Source organism: Capra hircus, chromosome 7 (assembly GCF_001704415.2).
Source record: "Capra hircus breed San Clemente chromosome 7, ASM170441v1, whole genome shotgun sequence".
NCBI classification, from domain to species: Eukaryota; Metazoa; Chordata; class Mammalia; order Artiodactyla; family Bovidae; genus Capra; species Capra hircus.
The window spans coordinates 59464775-59484038 of record NC_030814.1 but is presented as its reverse complement, the minus strand read 5'-3'; the positions used below and the strand labels follow the sequence as shown (position 1 = coordinate 59484038).

Here is a 19264-nt window from a genome sequence, read left to right as displayed (position 1 = left end):
GGGTGCACAGGTATAAGAGAGGCCGAGACCAAGCCAGGAAGTCCCTGGAGTGGAGGGGCAGGGAATCGCCCATCTCAGTCTCTAGATTTCCACACTGACTTTCTGTTGTGGTATAGAGGAGAGAGGAAAAATAAATCATGCCTTTTGGAAAAACATGATGCTTTATAGCTTTCAGAAGCCTTCTCAGATCCACTCTCTGCAAGGTAAAAAATAACCATGCTGATTGCCAGGCATGATTCTCTTCACTTCCCTTATGCTGACTGATTTAATCCTCATATCAACTGTATGATGTGGGTTTGTTATCCCCATTTTACAGATGGGGAAATTGAGGCTTGGAAAGGTTGGATCATGTGCTTGAGGCGACACAGTTAAGTGAAGGAGTCAGGATCCTAACCAGGCGACTGATTGTGCCTCCAAAGCCCTGGTCTTTCTCACCCTCAGCCTGGCTTAACTGGGGGGTGAAGTGTCAGGGCAGATGGACGGTAGGGGGGGTAGAGCCCAAAACGAAGAGCTTTTCAGTTTCTGTGGCAGAGCTGGGTGAGAACAGAATCTTATGACCCTTAGTCCCTGCCTCTCCCACGATGGTAGTGAGGGCCTGAAGCTCTGAGTCAAGACCTCAGACACTGCCAAACCTCCCTTCTAATTGTTTACCAATTTATAGCCCCTTTAATAGCTCATGAACACAGCTCTCTCTCCATACCCTCAGCAACACTGGACACAGTCTTCGTTAATATGATAGGTTTAGCAAGTGGTGTCTCATTGGTGTTTTAACTTGGTTTAAAGTTTTTAAAACAATTGTGATTTAAAAAGCATAGCGTAAGATTGATCATGGTTAAGGTTAAGGAATCAATGGTTAAGGAACCATTTTAAGTATGATAGTTCAGTAATGTTAAATCTTTTCATATTCTTGGGCAACTAATCTCCAGAACTTTTTCATCTTCCAAACTGAAACTCTATAGCTATTAAACAACATACTCCTCAGAACCTTCCTCCTGGCCCTAGTCCTTGACTACCATAGTCCTACTTTCTGTCTCTATGAATGTGGCTACTCTAAGTGCTTCATACAAGTGGAACCACAGAATTTATATTTCCGTGACTGGCCTGTGTCACATGACATAAGGTTTTCGAGCTTCACCCCTACTGTAGCATGTATCAGAATTTCTTTCCTTTTGCTCTTCTGTTGTATTTGGACACCACATTTTGTCTGTCCTTTCATCGGCTGATGCACATTTGGGTTGCTTTGATCTTTTGGCTACTGTTAATAATGCTGCCATGAACATGGGTGTGCAGATGTTTCTTTGAGATCCTGCTTTCACTCCTGCTTTTATGTCCAGAAGTGGAATTGCTAAACTGTATGGTAATATTATTTTCACTTTTTGAAGAATAACCACACTGTTTTCCATAGTAGTTGTATCAATTTACATTCCCACCAATAGTGTACTTGGATTCTAATTCTTCAACATCTTTATCAATATGCTTGTTACTTTATTTATTTATTTTTTTGGATAGTGGTCATCTTAATGCATGTGAGGTGATAATCTCATTGTGGTTTCAATCTGTATTTTCCTGATGGGTAATGATATTGATGGAGAAGCTCTATATAGTCAGCAAGAACAAAACCTGGTGCTGACTGAGGCTCAGATCATGAGCTCCTTATTGCAAAGTTCAGGCTTAAATTGAAGAAAGTAGGAAAAACTACCAGGACATTCAGGTATGATCTAAATCAAATCCCTTATGATTATACAGTAGAGGTGACAAATAGATTCAAGGGATAAGATCTGGTACACAGAGTGCTTGAAGAACTATGGACAGAGGTTCGTAACACTGTACAGGAGGTAGTGACCAAAGCCATCCCCCCAAAAAAGAAATGTGAGAAGGCAAAGTGATTGTCTGAGGAGGCCTTACAAAAAGCTGAGGAAAGATAAGTGAAAGGCAAGGGAGAAAAGGAAAGATACACCCAACTGAATGCAGAGTTCCAGAGAGTAGCAAGGAGAGATAAGAAGGCCCTCTTAAATGAACAATGCAAAGAAATAGAGGAAAATAATAGAATGGGAAAGACTAGAGATCTCTTCAAGAAAATTAGAGATACCAAGGGAACATTTCATGCATGTTGTGACATGACATTTCATGCAAAGATGGGCACAATAAAGGACAGAAATTGTAAGGACCTAACAGAAGCAGAAGAGATTAAGAAGAGGTGGTAAGAATACACAGAAGAACTATACAAGAAAGGTCTTAATGAGCTGGATAACCATGGTGGTATGATCGCTCACTTAACTAGAGCCAGACATCCTGGAGTGTGAAGTCAAGTGTGCTTTAGGGAGCATTACTTTGAAAAAAGCTAGTGGAGATGACAAAATTCCAGCTGAGCTATTTCAAATCCTAAAAGATGATGTTGTTAAGGTGCTGCACTCAATATGTCAGCAAATTTGGAAAACTCAGTAGTAACCACAAGACTGGAAAATGTCGTTTTTCATTCTAGTCCCAAAGAAGGGTAATGCCAAAAAACGTTCAAACTGCCATACAGTTGCACTCATTTCACATTCTATCAAGGTTATGCTCAAAATCCTGTAAGCTAGGCTTCAACAGTATGTGAACTGAGAATTTCCAGATATACAAGCTGGGTTTTGAAGAGTCAGAGGAACCAGAGATCAAATTGCCAACATTTGCTGGATCATGGAGAGAGCAAGGGAGTTCCAGAAAAACATCTACTTCTGCTTCATTGACCACACTACAGCCTTAGAATGTGTTCAGTTCAGTTCAGTTGCTCAGTCATGTCTGACTCTTTGCGACCCCATGAATCACAGCATGCCAGGCCTCCCTGTCCATCACCAGCTCTTGGAGTTTACCCAAACTCATGTCTATTGAGTCAGTGATGCCATCTAACCATCTCATCCTCTGTCGTCCCCTTCTCCTCCTGCCTTCAATCTTTCCCAGCATCAGGGTCTTTTCAAATGAGTCAGCTCTTCGTATCAGGTGGCCAAAATATTGGAGTTTCAGCTTCAACATCAGTCCTTCCAATGAACACCCAGGACTGATTTCCTTTAGGATGGACTGGTTGGATCTCCTTGCAGTCCAAGGGACTCTCAAGAGTCTTCTCCAGCACCACAGTTCAAAAGTATCAATTCTTCGGTGCTCAGCTTTCTTTATAGTCCAATTCTCACATCCATACATGACCACTGGAAAAACCATAGCCTTGACTAGACGGACCTTTGTTAGACTGTGTGGATCACAACAAACTATGGAAAATTCTTAAAGAGAAAATTCTTACCTATCTCCTGAGAAACTTTATTCCAGTAAAGAAGATACAGTTAGAACCGGGTGTGGAACTGACTGGTTCCAAATTGGGAAAGGAGTACGTCAAGGCTGAATATTGTCACCCTGCTTATTTAACTTATATGCAGAGTACATCATGGGAAATGCCAGGCTGGGTGAATCACAAGGTGGAATCAAGAATTCCAGGAGAAATATCAAGAACCTCAGATATTGGCATATATACATACACCTCAGATATTCTACCACTGTAATGGCAGAAAGTGAACAGGAACTAAAGAGCTTCTTGAGGAGGATGAAAGAGGAGAGTCAAAAAGCTGGCTTGAAACTCAACATTTAAAACATTAAAATCATGGCATTCAGTTGCATCACTTCATGGCAAATAGAAGGGGAAAAAGTGGAAGCAGTGACAGATTTTATTTTCTTGGGTTCCAAAATCACTGAAGATATTGGCTGCAGCCATGACAAACCTAGATAGCATATTAAAAAACAGAGACATCACTCTGCTGACAAAAGTCCATATAATCAAAGCTATGGTTTTACAGTAGTCATGTATGGATGTGAGAAAGCTGAGTGCTGAAGAATCGATGCTTTTGATTTGTGGTGCTGGAGAAGACTCTTGAAAGTCCCTTGGACTGCAAGATCAAACCAGTCAATCTTAAAGGAGATCAACCCCAGATATTCACTGGAAGGACTGTTGCTGAAGCTGAAGCTGAAGCTCCAATACTTTGGCCACCAGATATGAAGGGCTGACTCATTGAAAAAGACTCTGATGCTGGGAAATATGGAAGGCTAAAGGAGAAGGGGGTGGCAGAGGATGAGATGGTTAGATAGCATCATTGATTCAATGAACAAGAATTTGAGCAAACTCCAGGAGTTCATAGAGGACAGAGGAGTCTGGTGTGCTGCAGTCCATGGGTTGGAAAAATTGGACGTGACTTAGCAACTGAACAACAGCAGCAAAATGATGCTGAGCATCCTTTTTTTGTGCTTATTGGTCATTAGTGTATCTTCTTTGGTGAAATGTCTATTCAAGTCCTCTATACATCTTGAAATTGGGCTATGTTTTGTTGTTGAGTTCTAGGAGCTTTTTCCCCCTTTTAATATTCTGGATACTAGACCTTTACTAGATTAATGATTTGCAAATATTTTTCCCATTCTGTAGATTGCATTTTCATTCTATTGATTGTGTTCTTTGATACAGAGGTGTTTTAAATTTTGATAAAATCCCATTTGTCTATTTTCACTCTCATTGCCTATGCTTTTGCTATCGTATCCAATAAGTCATTGCCAATTAATTTTGATTTTTAAAATTATGAGTTAAATTTCTGTGTATGCCCTTTGCCTGTTTTTAAAATTGTTTATCGCCTTTTATTGATTGGTGAGAACTCTCTAAATATCAAAGAGAGAGTCTTTTGTCATATAAGGTACAAATTTTTTTTTTGCAATTTGTTGTTTATCTTTTGACTTTGTTTTTGGCCTTTCTCTGCTTTTTTCCCAGAAAAGCCGTTATGAGACCTATATCCACCTCCTGGCTGTGAAGATCAAAGTGGGCTCTGATGACCTGGAGCGGATTGAGGCCCGGTTGGCCACCCTGGAGGGGGATGACCCTTCACTCCGCAAGACACACTCGAGCCCTGCCCTCAGCCAGGGCCATGGAACTGTGACTGGCAGCAAAGCCCCGAGGGATACCACTGGGCCTGATACTTAGCTGGCAAGGATGGGCAGGCCTCAGAGGCAGGCAATGCCCCTGGAGGGGCCAGTGAGCACAATTCCAGCTAGGGGCCACTCAGACAAGCTGCAGACAGTTGTTAGGCAGCCAGAGGGGTGTGGAGAGCCTTGCGGGCTAAGGAGATGGAGATGCTATTCATGGTGTCGATCTTGCATCCTAGGGCTGCTCTGGGCCTTAGAGCCTGTCGTCAACCCTCTCCTCCCTCTCCACCCTGGAGCCTCAGTTTGTAGGCCAGTTGTGTGCATGCTCTAGACACCATCTCACTGGAGAAGCAGGAAGGGCGGTTGGCTTCCGAGGCTCTCCTCTTCTCACAGTTCCTCCCCTCATCTCCCTTGTTTCTGAGGGCAGGTCTCAACCCCAGGTCTCAGTTTGGACTACCACCCCTTCTCCTCCTCCTTCCTCTGCATTGACCAGCAGCAGGTCTGCAGACCACCAGCACTGTCCAATTCTCCCTCCACTCAGCAGCATTGGGAACTGCACCTTATTCTCCTGCCTTGCCCGGCAACAGCCCAGCTCTCAGGCCTGTCCCTCAGTGCCAAGCTCACCTTCCATCCATCAAGACCACTCCTGCTTTCTTTTATAATGACATAAATGTATATATATAAGAATTATATACACATATAAACTACCCCTTTAGAGATGGTTTTGGAACTGATATCAGAGGATGAAATGAGGTATGGAAAAGCCTATCTCAGATACACTTGTTAGTGAGGAGGGCTGCTTTTTGGCCCCTGGAGGCTCTGACTCTCTGGAAGAGAAGATGGAGATAGTGTGACCTCCTCTCTCCCTGTTTCCCCTCTTCCGGCTGACCTGTGATCTAAACTGCTCTTACAGTTAATGCTTTGGAATAAATAGTGTGTGTGTGTGCTGCCCCGTCTGTCCCACAGGTGTCCTGGGGTGTGAGTGGGATGGGACCGCGGCCCTGCTTATATTTTGGTCTTTATGTTGGTGCTGCCAGGTCTCTTGGGCCCAGAGGTGACCTCTTGTACAGATCTACTGCTACAGGAATAAAAGACACTCTGCCTTGCACATAGCCACTTGTCAACAAACCCAAAGATGTTTGGTGGGGGAAGCTTATGGAAGCCATTAATTCTTGTTCTTGAGGAAATGTGGAATGACAAGTTGTTGATGTTAGGCTTATATTTCTTACACTCTTTGAGTGACTCAGAAATGCTAGTTAAGGACATGTCTTATCCTTAGATAAGGAAAGGATAATTTGCCACGTGATGATCACAGACTAGCATCTTTTAAACCCTGCATTCCTCAGACTGACAAGTGGTGGGGGTGATGGCACCCTCAATGCAACTGTGATGAGTAAATCCTTTCTATTTTTTAAACAGATTACTGTAGTTTGGCCAGCAGTTTGACCTCAGTGGTAATATATTTAGATAATAAGATAAGCCAACCTTGCAACTAAGTACCCGACATTTACAAGCCCACTCACATTTGATGCAAGGGACCTGTGAATCTGTGGAGAGATGTAGTGATTTAAATACAGATTATTTAATTTGGATCAGCTGAATGTATTTTATAACCAAACCATCTGGCACCTTCATTTTGCTGAGGGGAAGTTAATGTTCATTTAAGTGAAATTGAAAGAGCAATGTGGCAACATAAAAAGCTCTCTGTACTTTTTCTCTATGCTGTCTCAAAGATCCTTTGAGTTTGGGGGTCTGCTTCCCACCCTCCACCTCTTGAGGGTAGGTAAGTGAAAGCAGAGGAGCAGGCTCCGTCCGCTGCAGACAGGTGTGCTTCCCTGAGCACTAGTTGTGCCTCCCATCAGTTTAAAAAAAACTTTTAGTTCACTTTCTTAATTGTATAATTATTTATTATAAATTATATACATGTACTACTGTACTAAAATATGTACATTATAAAACATACACAAAATAGAAATTTTAAAAAAATGAGATGAAAATAAATCTAAAGCAAAGTTCTAATATTTTTTTTTTCTGCATTCCAATGGACCACATGTTCCCTCTGCTCCTATGTCCATTTTCCAGGACTGTCCAAATCCAGAGCCTTGGAGGACAGCAGGTGAGATGCAATAAGTGGTTTGCGCCACCTGGTGGTCCTGGGAAGTGGCTGCAGGCTCAGGGACCCCTGGGGGCTGACCCTTGAGGACAGCCTCTCTTGAGCCTCCATACAGTCATTCAGTGAGATGAACAGCGCTGCACATTGTGCTGGGTGCTGGGGATACTATCGTGAGAAAAGGATTGACCAGATCCCTGTCCACACGGGGCTCACAGTCTAATGGGGAGGGAGATGGTCAGTCACCATTCCCATCTGGGACTCTGGAAAGGCTGGGGAGACAAGACAAAAATGACCTGGCTGAGAAAAATTGGAGGAGTGGGGAAGAGTGACTCAGGAAGCCGCCTGAATGTCCTAAGTGCTCCTGGGGGACAGGATGGTAGTAGTAAGGCCCTTCTTAGCGCTATACTTCTTCTTGGTAGGCCATACTAAAGATGCCCTAAAGCAGAACTGGAGAGGCAGAGTGAAAATGGGGCCTCTCTGGCCACCCCTGCTCCTAGGTTCCATTCACACCTGTGAATGAACAGGTGGCTGATAGAGTCAAGGAAACTGATTAGATTCTGGCCTTAGACTCTCAGCAGGTATCTTAGAATTCAGACCAGATAATAAAGGTACCAAGTGGGATCATGTGAAGGTCAGTGAGTTTATCAAGAGGTTATTCAGAATTAATTGGGGTGACATGAGATAGATGGATTTACTGCAATCATGGAGGTGGTTTCTGACTAAAAATTTAGAAGGTAAAAACTTAGGGCCCTCAGAAGGATCAAGTGAGTGTACTAAGCTAGGTCATGAAAAGGGCAATGGGTTCATTGAGAGGTCATTCATAATTAGTTGAGGTCACAGAGAGGTCAGTGGGTTCACCAAGAGGTCGTTCACAATTACTTGGGGTCATAGGTCAGTGTGCTCAGAGTCAGGGAAGTGGTTTCTGAGTCAAAATTTAGAAGGTAGGTAACTTGGGCCCTCAGAAAGATCAAATGAGGCCACGAAACTGGATCATGAACAGGGCAATGGGTTCATTGAGAGGTCAGTCACAATTAGTTGGGGTCATAGAGAGGTCAGTGGGTTCACTGAGAGGGCATTCATAATTACTTGGGGTCATAAAGAGGTCAGTGTGCTCACTGGAGTCAGGAAAGTGGTTTCTGAGTCAAAATTTAGAAGGTAGGTAACTTGGGCCCTCAGAAAGGTCAAATGAGGACATGAAGCTGGATCATGAACAGGGCAATGGGTTCATTGAGAGGTCAGTCACAATTAGTTGGGGTCATAGAGAGGTCAGTGGGTTCATTGAGAGGGCATTCATAATTACTTGGGGTCATAAAGAGGTCAGTGTGCTCACTGGAGTCAGGAAAGTGGTTTCTGGGTGAAATTTTAGAAGGTAGGTAACTCAGGCCCTCAGAAGGGTCAAATAAGGACATTAAACTGGGTCAAGAAAAGGGCAATGGGCTCACCAAGAGGTTCATTCAGAATTAATTCTGGGTTTTCATACAGATCAAAAATCACACAGAGAGATTACTGGCTCTCAGAAAATTTTAAAGCCAATAGCCAGCACAAGGATCTGGATGAGATCATCAGATAGGGGCTGGAGAAGTCAATGATTTTCAGGTTTGTATAGCACTTAGTTCATTAATTTTCTTTGTTTCTTTGTAGCAGGTCCTCCCCCACCCCTCACCATGTCCCCACATAAATACATGTCTAGTTCTTTACTTTTCTATATCATCTCCCTTTCATCCAGTTTTTGCCACTCTCTGTGTGACTCAAGAATGCAAAGCACAGGACATGTTCATCACCATCATCAAATTTGCCACTAATAGGCATTTATCACATGCCAGAAGCAATGGGTGCTTTATATAATCTCTACAGCAATGCTTTGAGGTAGGTATTAGCATCACCATTTCCCAGCTGAGGCAAGTGCAGCCTAGAGAAGTCACACAGCAGAGCTGGAATTTGTGAATTCAGGCCCTGTTGATCCCCAAGCAGATTCAACCCTAGGCCTCTCCATCCTTCTTATCAGTAGGTCTCTGAACTGACCACACAAGTTCTGGGCTCATTGTGTGTACGGTCACACATCAACCACTTGAACTCTTTGGATAGCTGACTCCTTTGTGTCTGGCTGGAATCTAATGGTTCCTAGTCCTGGGTACTGACTTAGTAACATTAATCAATGAGGGAAAAGGCTCACCCTGGACCTCCATCTGCCTTCTCCATGCCTGAGATCATGTATTCTCCATCAGAGACTGCAAGTTTAGACAAGCCCTGGCTTTGAGGGGGTATAAAAAACCCCAGCACCTCCTGGCAGCTGAGGGTACCCATTATGCCATTTTCATGTCCAGACTTTGCCTGTGACATGCCTGAGGCCCCAAGGGTCATCTTGCCTCAGCTGCTCCAGTGCCAACCTTACAACCCTTCCCTCTCACCCACCTAGGCCCGGAAACTCTTGCCTCATTCTGCCCCCCTGCAGCTCCAAGGCAGGAACTGGGCCAGCGTTCTGAGGCTGAGCTCAAAGCAGAGTAATCTGCATCAGCCCCTTGGCCAGGTTCCCCAGCAGCCACAGAGTGGTAGGGGAGAGGCGTTGGGGGACACCTGGTGAATGTTCTCAGAACAGGGAGGGGGGTTGGATCCCATTCTGAGAGTTGGAGCCAGGGAGGGTCTCTTTCCCCCCAACTGCTTCAGATGGGTAAAGAATCTGCCTGCAATGCTGGAGACTAGGGTTCAATCTCTGGGTCTGGAAGATCCCCTGGAGAAGAGAATGGCTACCCACTCCAGTATTCTTGCCTGGCGAATCCCATGGACAGAGGAGCCTGGTGGGCTACAAGTCCATGGGGTTGCAAAGAGACACGGCTGAGTGACTAACACATTTCCTCCCAGGAACTGCTCTGGCTCTCTCCAACCTCCACACCAACATCCATCCATCTCCATCACAGGTATTCATCCTCTGTCTTCCCTCCTCACCTAGGGGCTAGGCACACACAGTCAAACATGAGTTATTTCTGATTTTATTTATAATATAAAAATGTTCAAGTGTCAACAGTCAGGTGTTTGGACATTTCAGGGGCAGGGTTCCCATTTGTTTAGGTGTTTTTTTTTAAACAATAACCTTTTTGACAAATTAGCAGTGGACCCAGTTTTGTGGGGTGGGGAGGTCAGGGCTGGAGAGGAAGTGGAAGTCATAGTGGGGTGGGGGATGGGAGTCCGGCTGTGAGAAGGAAATGGTGTTACTTTATTGCTAAAAGGGAATCAAATACACTGTTGAGTGGCTCTTCTCGGTCCCAGTGTGACCATGCATCCAATCTAAAGAATCTGAAATGCAAAGGACATGCAGGCGTAAAATAGAAAAGACGACCTGTAAACGAAGGTGCTGCAGAGGACGGAGGGGCGTCCTGGAGGCCACAGGGGAGGAGCCGACAACACTGGGGCCCTGGCAGAGCTGCCCCCTCCCCCGCCGAGGCTGTTGGGAAGACCTCTGTCTCAGAGCCCCCTTCCTTAGCAGCTGTGAGGAGCGGGGAGGCCCCCTCCCCATTCTGGTTGCTGTCGCTGGGCCTGTCTCCCCCTGGACTTTACCTGACCCCAACTCTAGTTGCAAGCCTAGGATCCCCACCCACAGCTAAGGGGGACCAGAACTCCAGATCTTACGAGGGGGCAAAAGCTACTCCGGACCTCACTTTCTTCCTTGGGACCCTCCTACCTTCGCCCCCACCCGAACCCAAACACGTGGCCTCTTTTCCCTGCTTCCTCTTCACCACCCCCCACCCCTGCCCCCGCCAGCTTGGGATCCTACATTCCCCCAACCGCACAACCCACACTTCTCTCCAGGAGCTCCAGATTAGCGTACAGCAAAAGGCACCACAATATAGGTTTCTATTAAAGAGTCAAAAAATTGGCCCATCTCTTTTTTTGTTTCTTTTTTTTTTTTCCGAAGCTGTAAATCAGGATGTTACATATAAATAGTTTCCCTATAAAAACGTCTTTGCCGTTAGCTAGTATTATAAGACAATTTTTGCTAAAATGAAAATAAAACATTTTGTTATACCTTTTTCCTTTTATAGAAAATAAAAATATTTTTATTTCTTTTTTCCTCCTTTCTCTCTCCAGTCGGCGGTCTCTGTTCTCCTTAGAGACAGTGGGGCGGGCGAGGCGGAGGGGGCGAGGGGGCCCTAGAGGGGCCCCGAGTCCTGCTTGCCCCGTGGGAGCGGCCCGCGGCTGTGTCTGCTGCTGGCCCGCGTGCTGTGGCTGTCCAGGGAGTAGTAAGTCCTGCTGTCTGCCGCCTGGCACAGCGGCGGCGAGTCCGAGCGCAGCGCGTCGTGCGCCGCGCGCAGGCTGAGGAAAGGCGTGCTCTCGGCAGCCAGCGCCCCGTCCGCGTCGTCCCCGTCGTCGTCCGAGGCCGAGGCCGAGGCGCCTCCCGAGCCGCTGCTCAGCGACAGCGAGTCCCGCGCCGCGCGTGCGCGTTGCGCCGCCAGCCCGTTGAGGCGCGAGCGGCGCCAGCGCCGAGGCCCCGCCGACGTCCTTCGGGACGCGCCGCGGGCCCGCGGCCGCGGCGGCGGCGGGGGCGCGCACTCCTGCGTGGTCTCGTACTCGTCGTCCTCCGGGATGCGGAAGGGGCTGGCGGGCAGGCTTCCCAGGCTGCCGCCCAGCGCGCAGGCCCCTCGCCGCGGCCCCGGCCCCGCTGCGGGGTAGTAGTAGCTGTCGTAGCTGCGCTGCATGTCCGCGCTGGGCCCAGGCCCTGGTCCCGGGCCGGGGGGCGCCGGTTGCCGCAGGAGCGGCTGTTGCTCCGCCAGGCGATAATTGATGGGCGCGGCGGGAGGCAGCGACACGGCGTGCGCCGAGTTGGGGGACGTGATCTCAAAAGTCGGCACCTGCGTGGCCAGCGAGTAATGGAAGTCCACGGGAGAGAGGCGCGCGGGCGTGGTCAGGGCAGACACATACCTGCGGGGAGAGGCAGAGACATGGGCCGGTGGCCGGGGGATGGGGCAGACCTGACGCAAAGCAGCAGTCTAGCCCAGGGTCCCTCCCTCAGGAGCCATGCTGGTATTCCTCAGTGACCCTAAGCAATTTCCTTAGTTTCTCTGAGCCTCAGTTTACTTATCTGTGAATCAGGAATAAACACAGTGGTCATTCCATAGCATTGTTGGGTGATTCCTTACACATATCAGTGGTCCTTGGTTGTGGGGATGTTCAGGCACCAGTGTTCCTGAATAGTTACTTTGGATCAGGCTTAGGCTGGGGCATTTTACGTGTACCAGTTCATCGAATACAGTAAATCTGTAAGAGGCTTCTATTAATGCCATAGTTCTCCTTAGGAAACTGAGACTCAAAAGATTTAAGTGACTTACTGAAGGTTCACACAGCCAGGAAGTGGTCAAGCTGGGATGTGAACCCAGGCCATTCAGGTATGACCTAAATCAAACCCCTTATGCTTATACAGTGAAGTGACAAACAGATTCAAGAGATTAGATCTCTTAGAGTGCCAAAGAATATGGACAGAGGTTCATAACATTGTACAAGAAGTGGTGACCATAACCATCCCCAAGAAAAAGAAATGCAAGAAGGCAAACTGGTTATCTGAGGAGGCCTTACAAATAGCTGAGAAAAGAAGAGAAGTGAAAAGGAAACAAGAAAGGGAAAGATACACCTAACTGAAGGCAGAGTTCCAAAGAATAGCAAGGAGATATAAGAAAGCCTTCTTAAGTGAACAATGCAAAGAAATAGAGAAGAATGGGAAAGACTAGAGATCTCTTCAAGTTGAGGTATCAAGGGAACAATTTCATGCAAAGATGGGCACAATAAAGAACAGAAATGGTAAGGACCTAACAGAAGCAGAAGAGATTAAGAAGAGGTGGCAAGAATACACAGAAGAACTGTATAAAAAAGGTCTCAGTGACCTGGATAACCATGATAGTGTGATCACTCACCATCACTCAGCCAGACATCCTGGAATGTGAAGTCAAGTGGGCCTTAGGAAGCATTACTATGAACAAACTTGCTGAGGTGATGGAATTCCAGCTGAACTATTTCAAATCCTAAAAGATGATACTATTCAAGTGCTGCACTCATTATGCTAGCAAATTTGGAAAACTCAGCAGTGGCCACAGGACTGGAAAAGATCAGTTTTCATTCTAATCTCAAAGAAGGGCAAAAGCCAAAGAATATTCAAACTACTGCACAGTTGTGCTCATTTCACATGCTAGCAAAGTAATGCTCAAAATCCTTCAAGCTAGGCTCCAACAGTAGGTGAACCGAGAATTTCCAGATATACAAGCTGGATTTACAAAAGGCAGAGGAACCAGAGATCAAATTGCCAACATTTGTTGGATCACAGAAAAAGCAAGAGAATTCCAGAAAAACTATAGTCCTGTTTTGTTGACTCTGCTAAAGCCTTTGACTGTGGATGGCAACAAACTGTGGAAAATTCTTCAAGAGATGGGAATACCAGATCATCTTACCTGCCTCCTGAGAAACCTGTATGCAGGACAAGAAGAAACAGTTAGAACCAGACATGGAACAATGGATTGGTTCCAAACTAGGAAAGGAGTACATCACGGCTGCATATTGTCACCCTGCTTATTCAACTTATACGCAGAGTACATCATGCAAAATACTGGGCTGGATGAATCACAAGCTGGAATCAAAACTGCTGGGAGAAATATCAGTAACCTCAGATATACAGATAATACCACCCTAATGGCTGAAAGTGAAGAGGAACTAAAGAATCTCTTGATGAAAGTGAAAGAGGAGAATGAAAAAACTGGCTTCAGAGTCAACATTTAAAAAACTAAGACTGTGTGATCTGGTCCCATCACTTCATGGCAAATAGGGAAATGGGGAAATGGGGAAACAATGGAAACAGTGACAGACTTTATTTTCTTAGGTTCCAAAATCACTGCAGATGGTGACTGCAGCCATGAAAAATAAAAGATGCTTGCTCCTTGGAAGAAAAGCTATGACAAACCTAGACAGAGAATTAAAAAGCAGAGACATCATTTTGCTAACAAAGGTCCATCTAGTCAAAGCTATGATTTTTCCAGTAGTCATGTATGGATGTGAGAGTTGAACCATAAAGAAGGCTGAGCACCAAAGAGTTGATGCTTTCAAACTGTGGTGCTGGAGAAGACTCTTGAGAGTCCCTTGGACAGCAAGGAGATCAAACCAGGCAATCGTAAAGGAAATCAGTCCTGAATATTCATTGGAAGGACAGATGCTGAAGCTCCAGTTTACTTTAGCCATCTGATTCGAACAGCAGACTCTGAAAAAGACCCTGATGCTGGGAAAGATTGAGGGCAGGAAGAGAAGGGGGAGACAGAAGATGAGTTGGTTGGATGGCATCATCGACTCAATGGACATGAGTTTGAGGAAACTTTGGGAGATAGTGAAGGACAGGGAAGCCTGGTGTGCTGCAGGTTCATAGGGTTGCAAAGAGTTGGACACAGTTGAGTGACTGAACAACAACAGGCAGAAACCAGGACTCATACTGCCCAATTACTCATTTTAGTCCCTGCATTCAGCCACCCCTGTGACTTGGACTCCCCTTCCCTCAGGGACAGTTCATCCCTTGGCTGATGGCTACAGTGGGGAAATATTCCTTTTTAAGGTGAAGCTAAAATCTGCCTCAGGGAAGTGACTGCTTCCACCTCAAGTAGCAGCTCAGCCCAGAGCACAGTTACCAAGACCACACTGAAGCATCTCTGGTTGGAGCTAAAGAGCACCAGTTCCTTCAAAAGTTTGCCCTTCCAAATACCTCCCAGTTTGGGTCCCTGGCACCAGTCCCTTTTCTTTCTCCACATTCCTCTTTCTGGGTAAACCAGCCTCTTGCCCAGCCATTGTCTGCCTCAGGACAGGGACTCCCACCTCCTTGCATCTCTTTCAAATGGTAGAGCTGGGTACCTCACTGCTCCCTCAAGTCCCTATACTGTCTTTCTGAATCATCTGACTCCCCTGTCTTCCCTCTTCCACATTTCCACATGTACATCCATCAAGTCTTATCCATTCCCTTTCTCCTGGATCATACCCTCCACCCCACTCTACTCCATCCTGGGACTGGATGTTCACTCTGGTCATGCCCCAACCCCAGGATCTTTCCTTCTTCAGCCTATGCACTTCCCAGAAAAATCTTTTAAAGTCACATCTCTGCCTTAGGACGCCCTTCCTGCTTACCCACCCAGGGCTGTCTATTTAGCCCCAGCCTGCCTGCTTACGCCCAACTCCCCTCTCCCCATACCTCGAGGCACCTCACTCTGTCCTCAGTGCCTCTGCTGGAACTGCTCATGGTGTTCCCCTCGCCCAGAAGTCCCTCCCAACCTTTCTACCTCCACCCATCAAGGAATCCTGTTGCTCTTGTTACTGTTGATAACCACAGCTCCACCTAGTGAGCACCAGCTTCATGTCAGGTATCAGACAAAGAGCTTTGCGCTTGATCTTAGGTAGCCTTCCTAAGAGCCATGAGACAGGTATAATGTTCACTGTTCTACAGCTGAGGAAACCAAAGCACAGAGGTGATCAACGTGCCCCAGGTCACACAGGTGGTGGAACTGGGCTTGGAAAGGTTAGTATTAGAAAAACCTAGTTGCTTCTCAGAGCCTGTGGTCAGACTGGCTTTCTCTGACCTAGTGGGGTGTTCTATGTTTAGCATTTTTCATGGGCAGCTGGGAGCTTCAGTGGTTTGTGCCCATGGCTGGCATGGAATAGGCTGAGTTGAGCCTTCTCCACCCTAGCCTGGAGTTCCTTGTGAAAATGGAAGTGTTAGTCACTCAAACATTGTATCTGACCCTTTGCGACCCCATGGACTTTAGCCTTCCAGGTTTCTCTGTCCATGGAATTCTCCAGGCAAGAATACTAGAGCAGTTAGCCATTCCCTTCTCCAGGGGATCTCTCCTACCCAGGGATCAAACCCAGGTTGTCTGCATTGCAGGCAGATTCTCTACCATCTGAGGAGTTCCTAGTACCATGCCCCTTTTTTGCTCTCCTCCCAGAGATCCTACTTGCCAAGGGGCCATGTAAGGGCTGAGCAAGATGCAGCCTGGCCCCTGTGACTCCTGCCTGTGAGTCAGGGAAGAAGGGGATTTCCTGGTTCTCACTGCACTCATTGCTTGGGAACCCAATGGCATCTTGATCCATGGGGGCCTAGTCGCTGATGCTTCCAGGGCCTCAGGAATTCTTGGCTCATTCCCATCCTGCACTGATCAGTTTCCTCACAGACAGCCTCTCTTCCCACTCTTGGTATTTGTTTCTTGGTATTTGATCTTGGTATTTGTTTCTCCTGGGACATGGGGCCTCTAGGTGACACCAGCGTAGGGCGACCATATGTTCTGGTTTGTCCAGGACAGCCCCTGTTTGTTCCTGATGTTCCAGTGCGATTATTAATAACATTCTCTTCTCCTCTGAAAAGTGTCCTAGTAGGACAATTAATCAAATAGTCTTAACACACCAGGGTCTACTGGCTGGAGTCTCAGCCTATCATTAACCTGTTAATGACCCTGAGCAGAACATTGAACTTTGCAGGGACCTTGCTTGCCCATCTGAAAAACGGGGATGAGGCTCTTTGGAATGTTTCTGAGGTGACCACAGGATCGGCCCCAGGTCAGTGGTGCCAGCTCCCGGGCTGAGGTGGGCGCAGGTCACGGGGACTGACCTCTCACTGTGTGGGGAGTCGTGCAGGGAGTCTACGGAGTCGTGGTAAGGCGGCACGGCAGCCCTGCGCCGCTCCTCCAGGCTGTAGGCCGCCGCCCGCCGTGCCCGGGCCTCCACACACGCGGGGCTGTTGCACTTGCTGGTGCCCACTGATGACAGCACGATGCCCGACTGGGAGTCAGAGGTCAGGCTCTCAGAACGGTCCAGGCTCCATGTGTGGCTCTCATGCCTGGAGAAGCCAGGTGGGAGTGACATGAGGGGACAGGAAGGGGTAGGGCAGCCCAGCATGTGTGGTCCCAGGCCCACCCCGCCCTGGCTCTTCACTCCTTCTCAGTCTCCCTCAGCTCACTGGCCCCCACTCTGGGTTGATGTGTGATGTCATAAATGCTAAATCCCAATCTAGGGAGGAGGTGAGCTGATGGCCTGTGGGTGGATGTGCTGTGGTGCACACAGCCCTCTTCCTTTCCTCCCTGCAGCAACCTCTCCTTGGTCTCCTTGGCTGTGCCCCCTCCACTCCCGTGGTCCCGGGATACCTGCCGCAAGCACCCAGCCCCAGTGGCCAATATACAGGGACCCCACTCCCCAGGGAAGAATGGGGTCAACCATGTTCTTTTTAGAGCTGTATGACTTTGTGCTTGTGTAGACAGGCCTCCCTACCTCTAGAGAAGAGGCTAAGGTGGATTAGGTTCACGTGGAAACCCCAGGAGAGGACACTGAATAGCTGTGGGTACTTGAGGGACCAGGCAGTTTTTGCCAGAGGAAGTAGTGCTAACGACGTCCAAACAGAACTGAATGTTAGGTGGGAGCACAGTGACACTGTTGCTCCTCTGGGGCTGATTTAGACTAGAAAAGGGAATCCTGTTTCTTGACCTGGATGGACATTTGGTGGTGGGTTCTGGTTTGAAGCCCCCCCACCTCCATCCTCTGGCTCACTAGGACCCTTAATACAGAGCCCAGCCTGGCTGGGGAGTTTTGTGTGTGTCCTCAGGCAGGTGTGTGATGCGTATGTGCAAGCCCTGTGGGTATGCACACAGGAGTCTGCAAGGATCTGTGGGCCTGGGTGGTGCCCACCTGTGGCTGGAGGTGGGCGTGGCTGTGGAGCAGTGGTGAGAAGGAGAACAGGAGTGGCTCCCGGAGAAAGTAGTCTCCGTTTCCCTCCGGATGACATGGTCTGTGGCGGGTACATTCTTGGAGATATACTGCAACAGAGAGTTTGAGGGGGGCAGTTAGCAACAGATGACCAAGTTGGCCCTCCTTCCTGGTGGGCTCGGGGAAATGAGACAGTAAGCTTCAGGTGGTGGGGGGGATGGTCCACTGGATATGTGACTCGGTGTTAGGGCAGCAGTGGCTCCTGGAAGTCCAGCCCCTGACCTCCCTTGAGGAAGTGGGCCAAGTGAGGCTAAGTCATCCTGGGGAGGCGAGGCCAGGCTCGCAGGGAAGGCTGAGGCCAGGATGGGCCACTGCCTCCCTGGCCCATTCTTGCAGGGGGCATGAGAAGGCCGGCTCTACTGCGAGGGGTCAGAGTGGGGCCAGGGATCACCACTCACGTCTGCCATCTGGATCTCCTCAGGGTCCAGTCGGGGGTGGCTAGGCCCGTTGGCCAAGCTCCGGTTCTGGTGGGCAGGGCACATGTTCTGTCGGAGGTGGTTATGCATCTGCTTCCGTTGTTTCCTGCAGGAGAAGGTGCATTAGCCTGGCACCCCCATACCCCATACACACAAAGTATGAGCTCCCCTAGCTGTCACTCCAGGGAACTGGGCTACCTGTGCCCTGGACTGCCATGGCATCTCCTGCTACTGCTCTTCCTGGGCTCAGGCTGCCCTCAGCCAGGACCGCTTCAATCAACCCCTACATCATCGCTACCAGCCTGCATTCAGCAGTACCTGAGTGTAGTGGTAATGAGCTTTGGCTCTGCTGAGACAGCAGAACTCTACTTTCTAGCTGTGTAACTCTGGGCAAGTTACTTAAACTCTCCATGCTCCACTTTCCTTATCTGTAAAATGGACTGATCATCTATCCATTTCAAAGACCACTGAGTATGAAGAGCCGATAAGATATTCAATACGGTGCTGAGCCACTTGCTCATTCATTCATTTATTTGGTATTGATTGGGTTTTTACTATGTGCCAGAACTCGCCTGCCAATGGAGCAGACGCAGGTTTGATCCCTGGGTCGGGAAGATCCCCTAGAGGAAGAAATGGCATTCCACTCCAGTATTCTTGCCCTGGAAAGCCCAAGGACAGAGGAGCCTGGCAGGCTGCAGTCCATGGGGTCGCAAGGAGTCAGATGTGACTTAGTGACTGAACAAAGCAAAGATGCAGTTTTGGAGCAGAGGAGACAGATATAGTTTCTGCCCTCATGGAGCTTGCAGGCCAGTAGGAGAGGCAGATGAAAAACACATCATCTGGCTCTCCTAATAATAATAAAAATAAATTAAAAATAATAAATAATAAAAATAAATAAACAAGTACTTTCAGCAAAGTGCTATGAAGAAAATAAAACAGGATGCTGTGGTCAGGGAAACAAGACCTGTGGGGCCTCTTTCCTTTGGCACATGTTCAGAGGTCAGTACATCTGTTTTGTAATCGACAAGTCTAATCATGTCACTCCCCT

General features: G+C 47.7%; 2 protein-coding genes across 6 annotated transcripts in view; one reads left to right on the top strand and one right to left on the bottom strand.

Annotated features, from left to right (window-relative positions):
• PSD2 (pleckstrin and Sec7 domain containing 2) overlaps positions 1–6945 on the top strand; it is a 72777-nt gene extending 65832 nt beyond the window's left edge. For all 3 annotated transcript variants that reach the window (XM_018050299.1, XM_018050300.1, XM_018050301.1), the window contains one exon: positions 4775–6945. In XM_018050299.1, coding sequence (XP_017905788.1) covers positions 4775–4984 — 210 coding nt within the window. In that variant the 3' untranslated portion in view covers positions 4985–6945. The remainder of the gene's footprint in view (positions 1–4774) is intronic.
• The window catches only part of NRG2 (neuregulin 2), a 197637-nt gene continuing 188385 nt past the window's right edge, over positions 10013–19264 (bottom strand). The window contains exons 8-11 of one of the 3 annotated variants that reach the window (XM_018050296.1): positions 18199–18322; positions 17723–17850; positions 16653–16880; positions 10013–11953 (exon numbers count right to left, since the gene is read on the bottom strand). In XM_018050296.1, coding sequence (XP_017905785.1) covers positions 11185–11953; positions 16653–16880; positions 17723–17850; positions 18199–18322 — 1249 coding nt within the window. In that variant the 3' untranslated portion in view covers positions 10013–11184. The remainder of the gene's footprint in view (positions 11954–16652; positions 16881–17722; positions 17851–18198; positions 18323–19264) is intronic. The other 2 variants (XM_018050297.1, XM_018050298.1) reach the window with 2 other exon arrangements.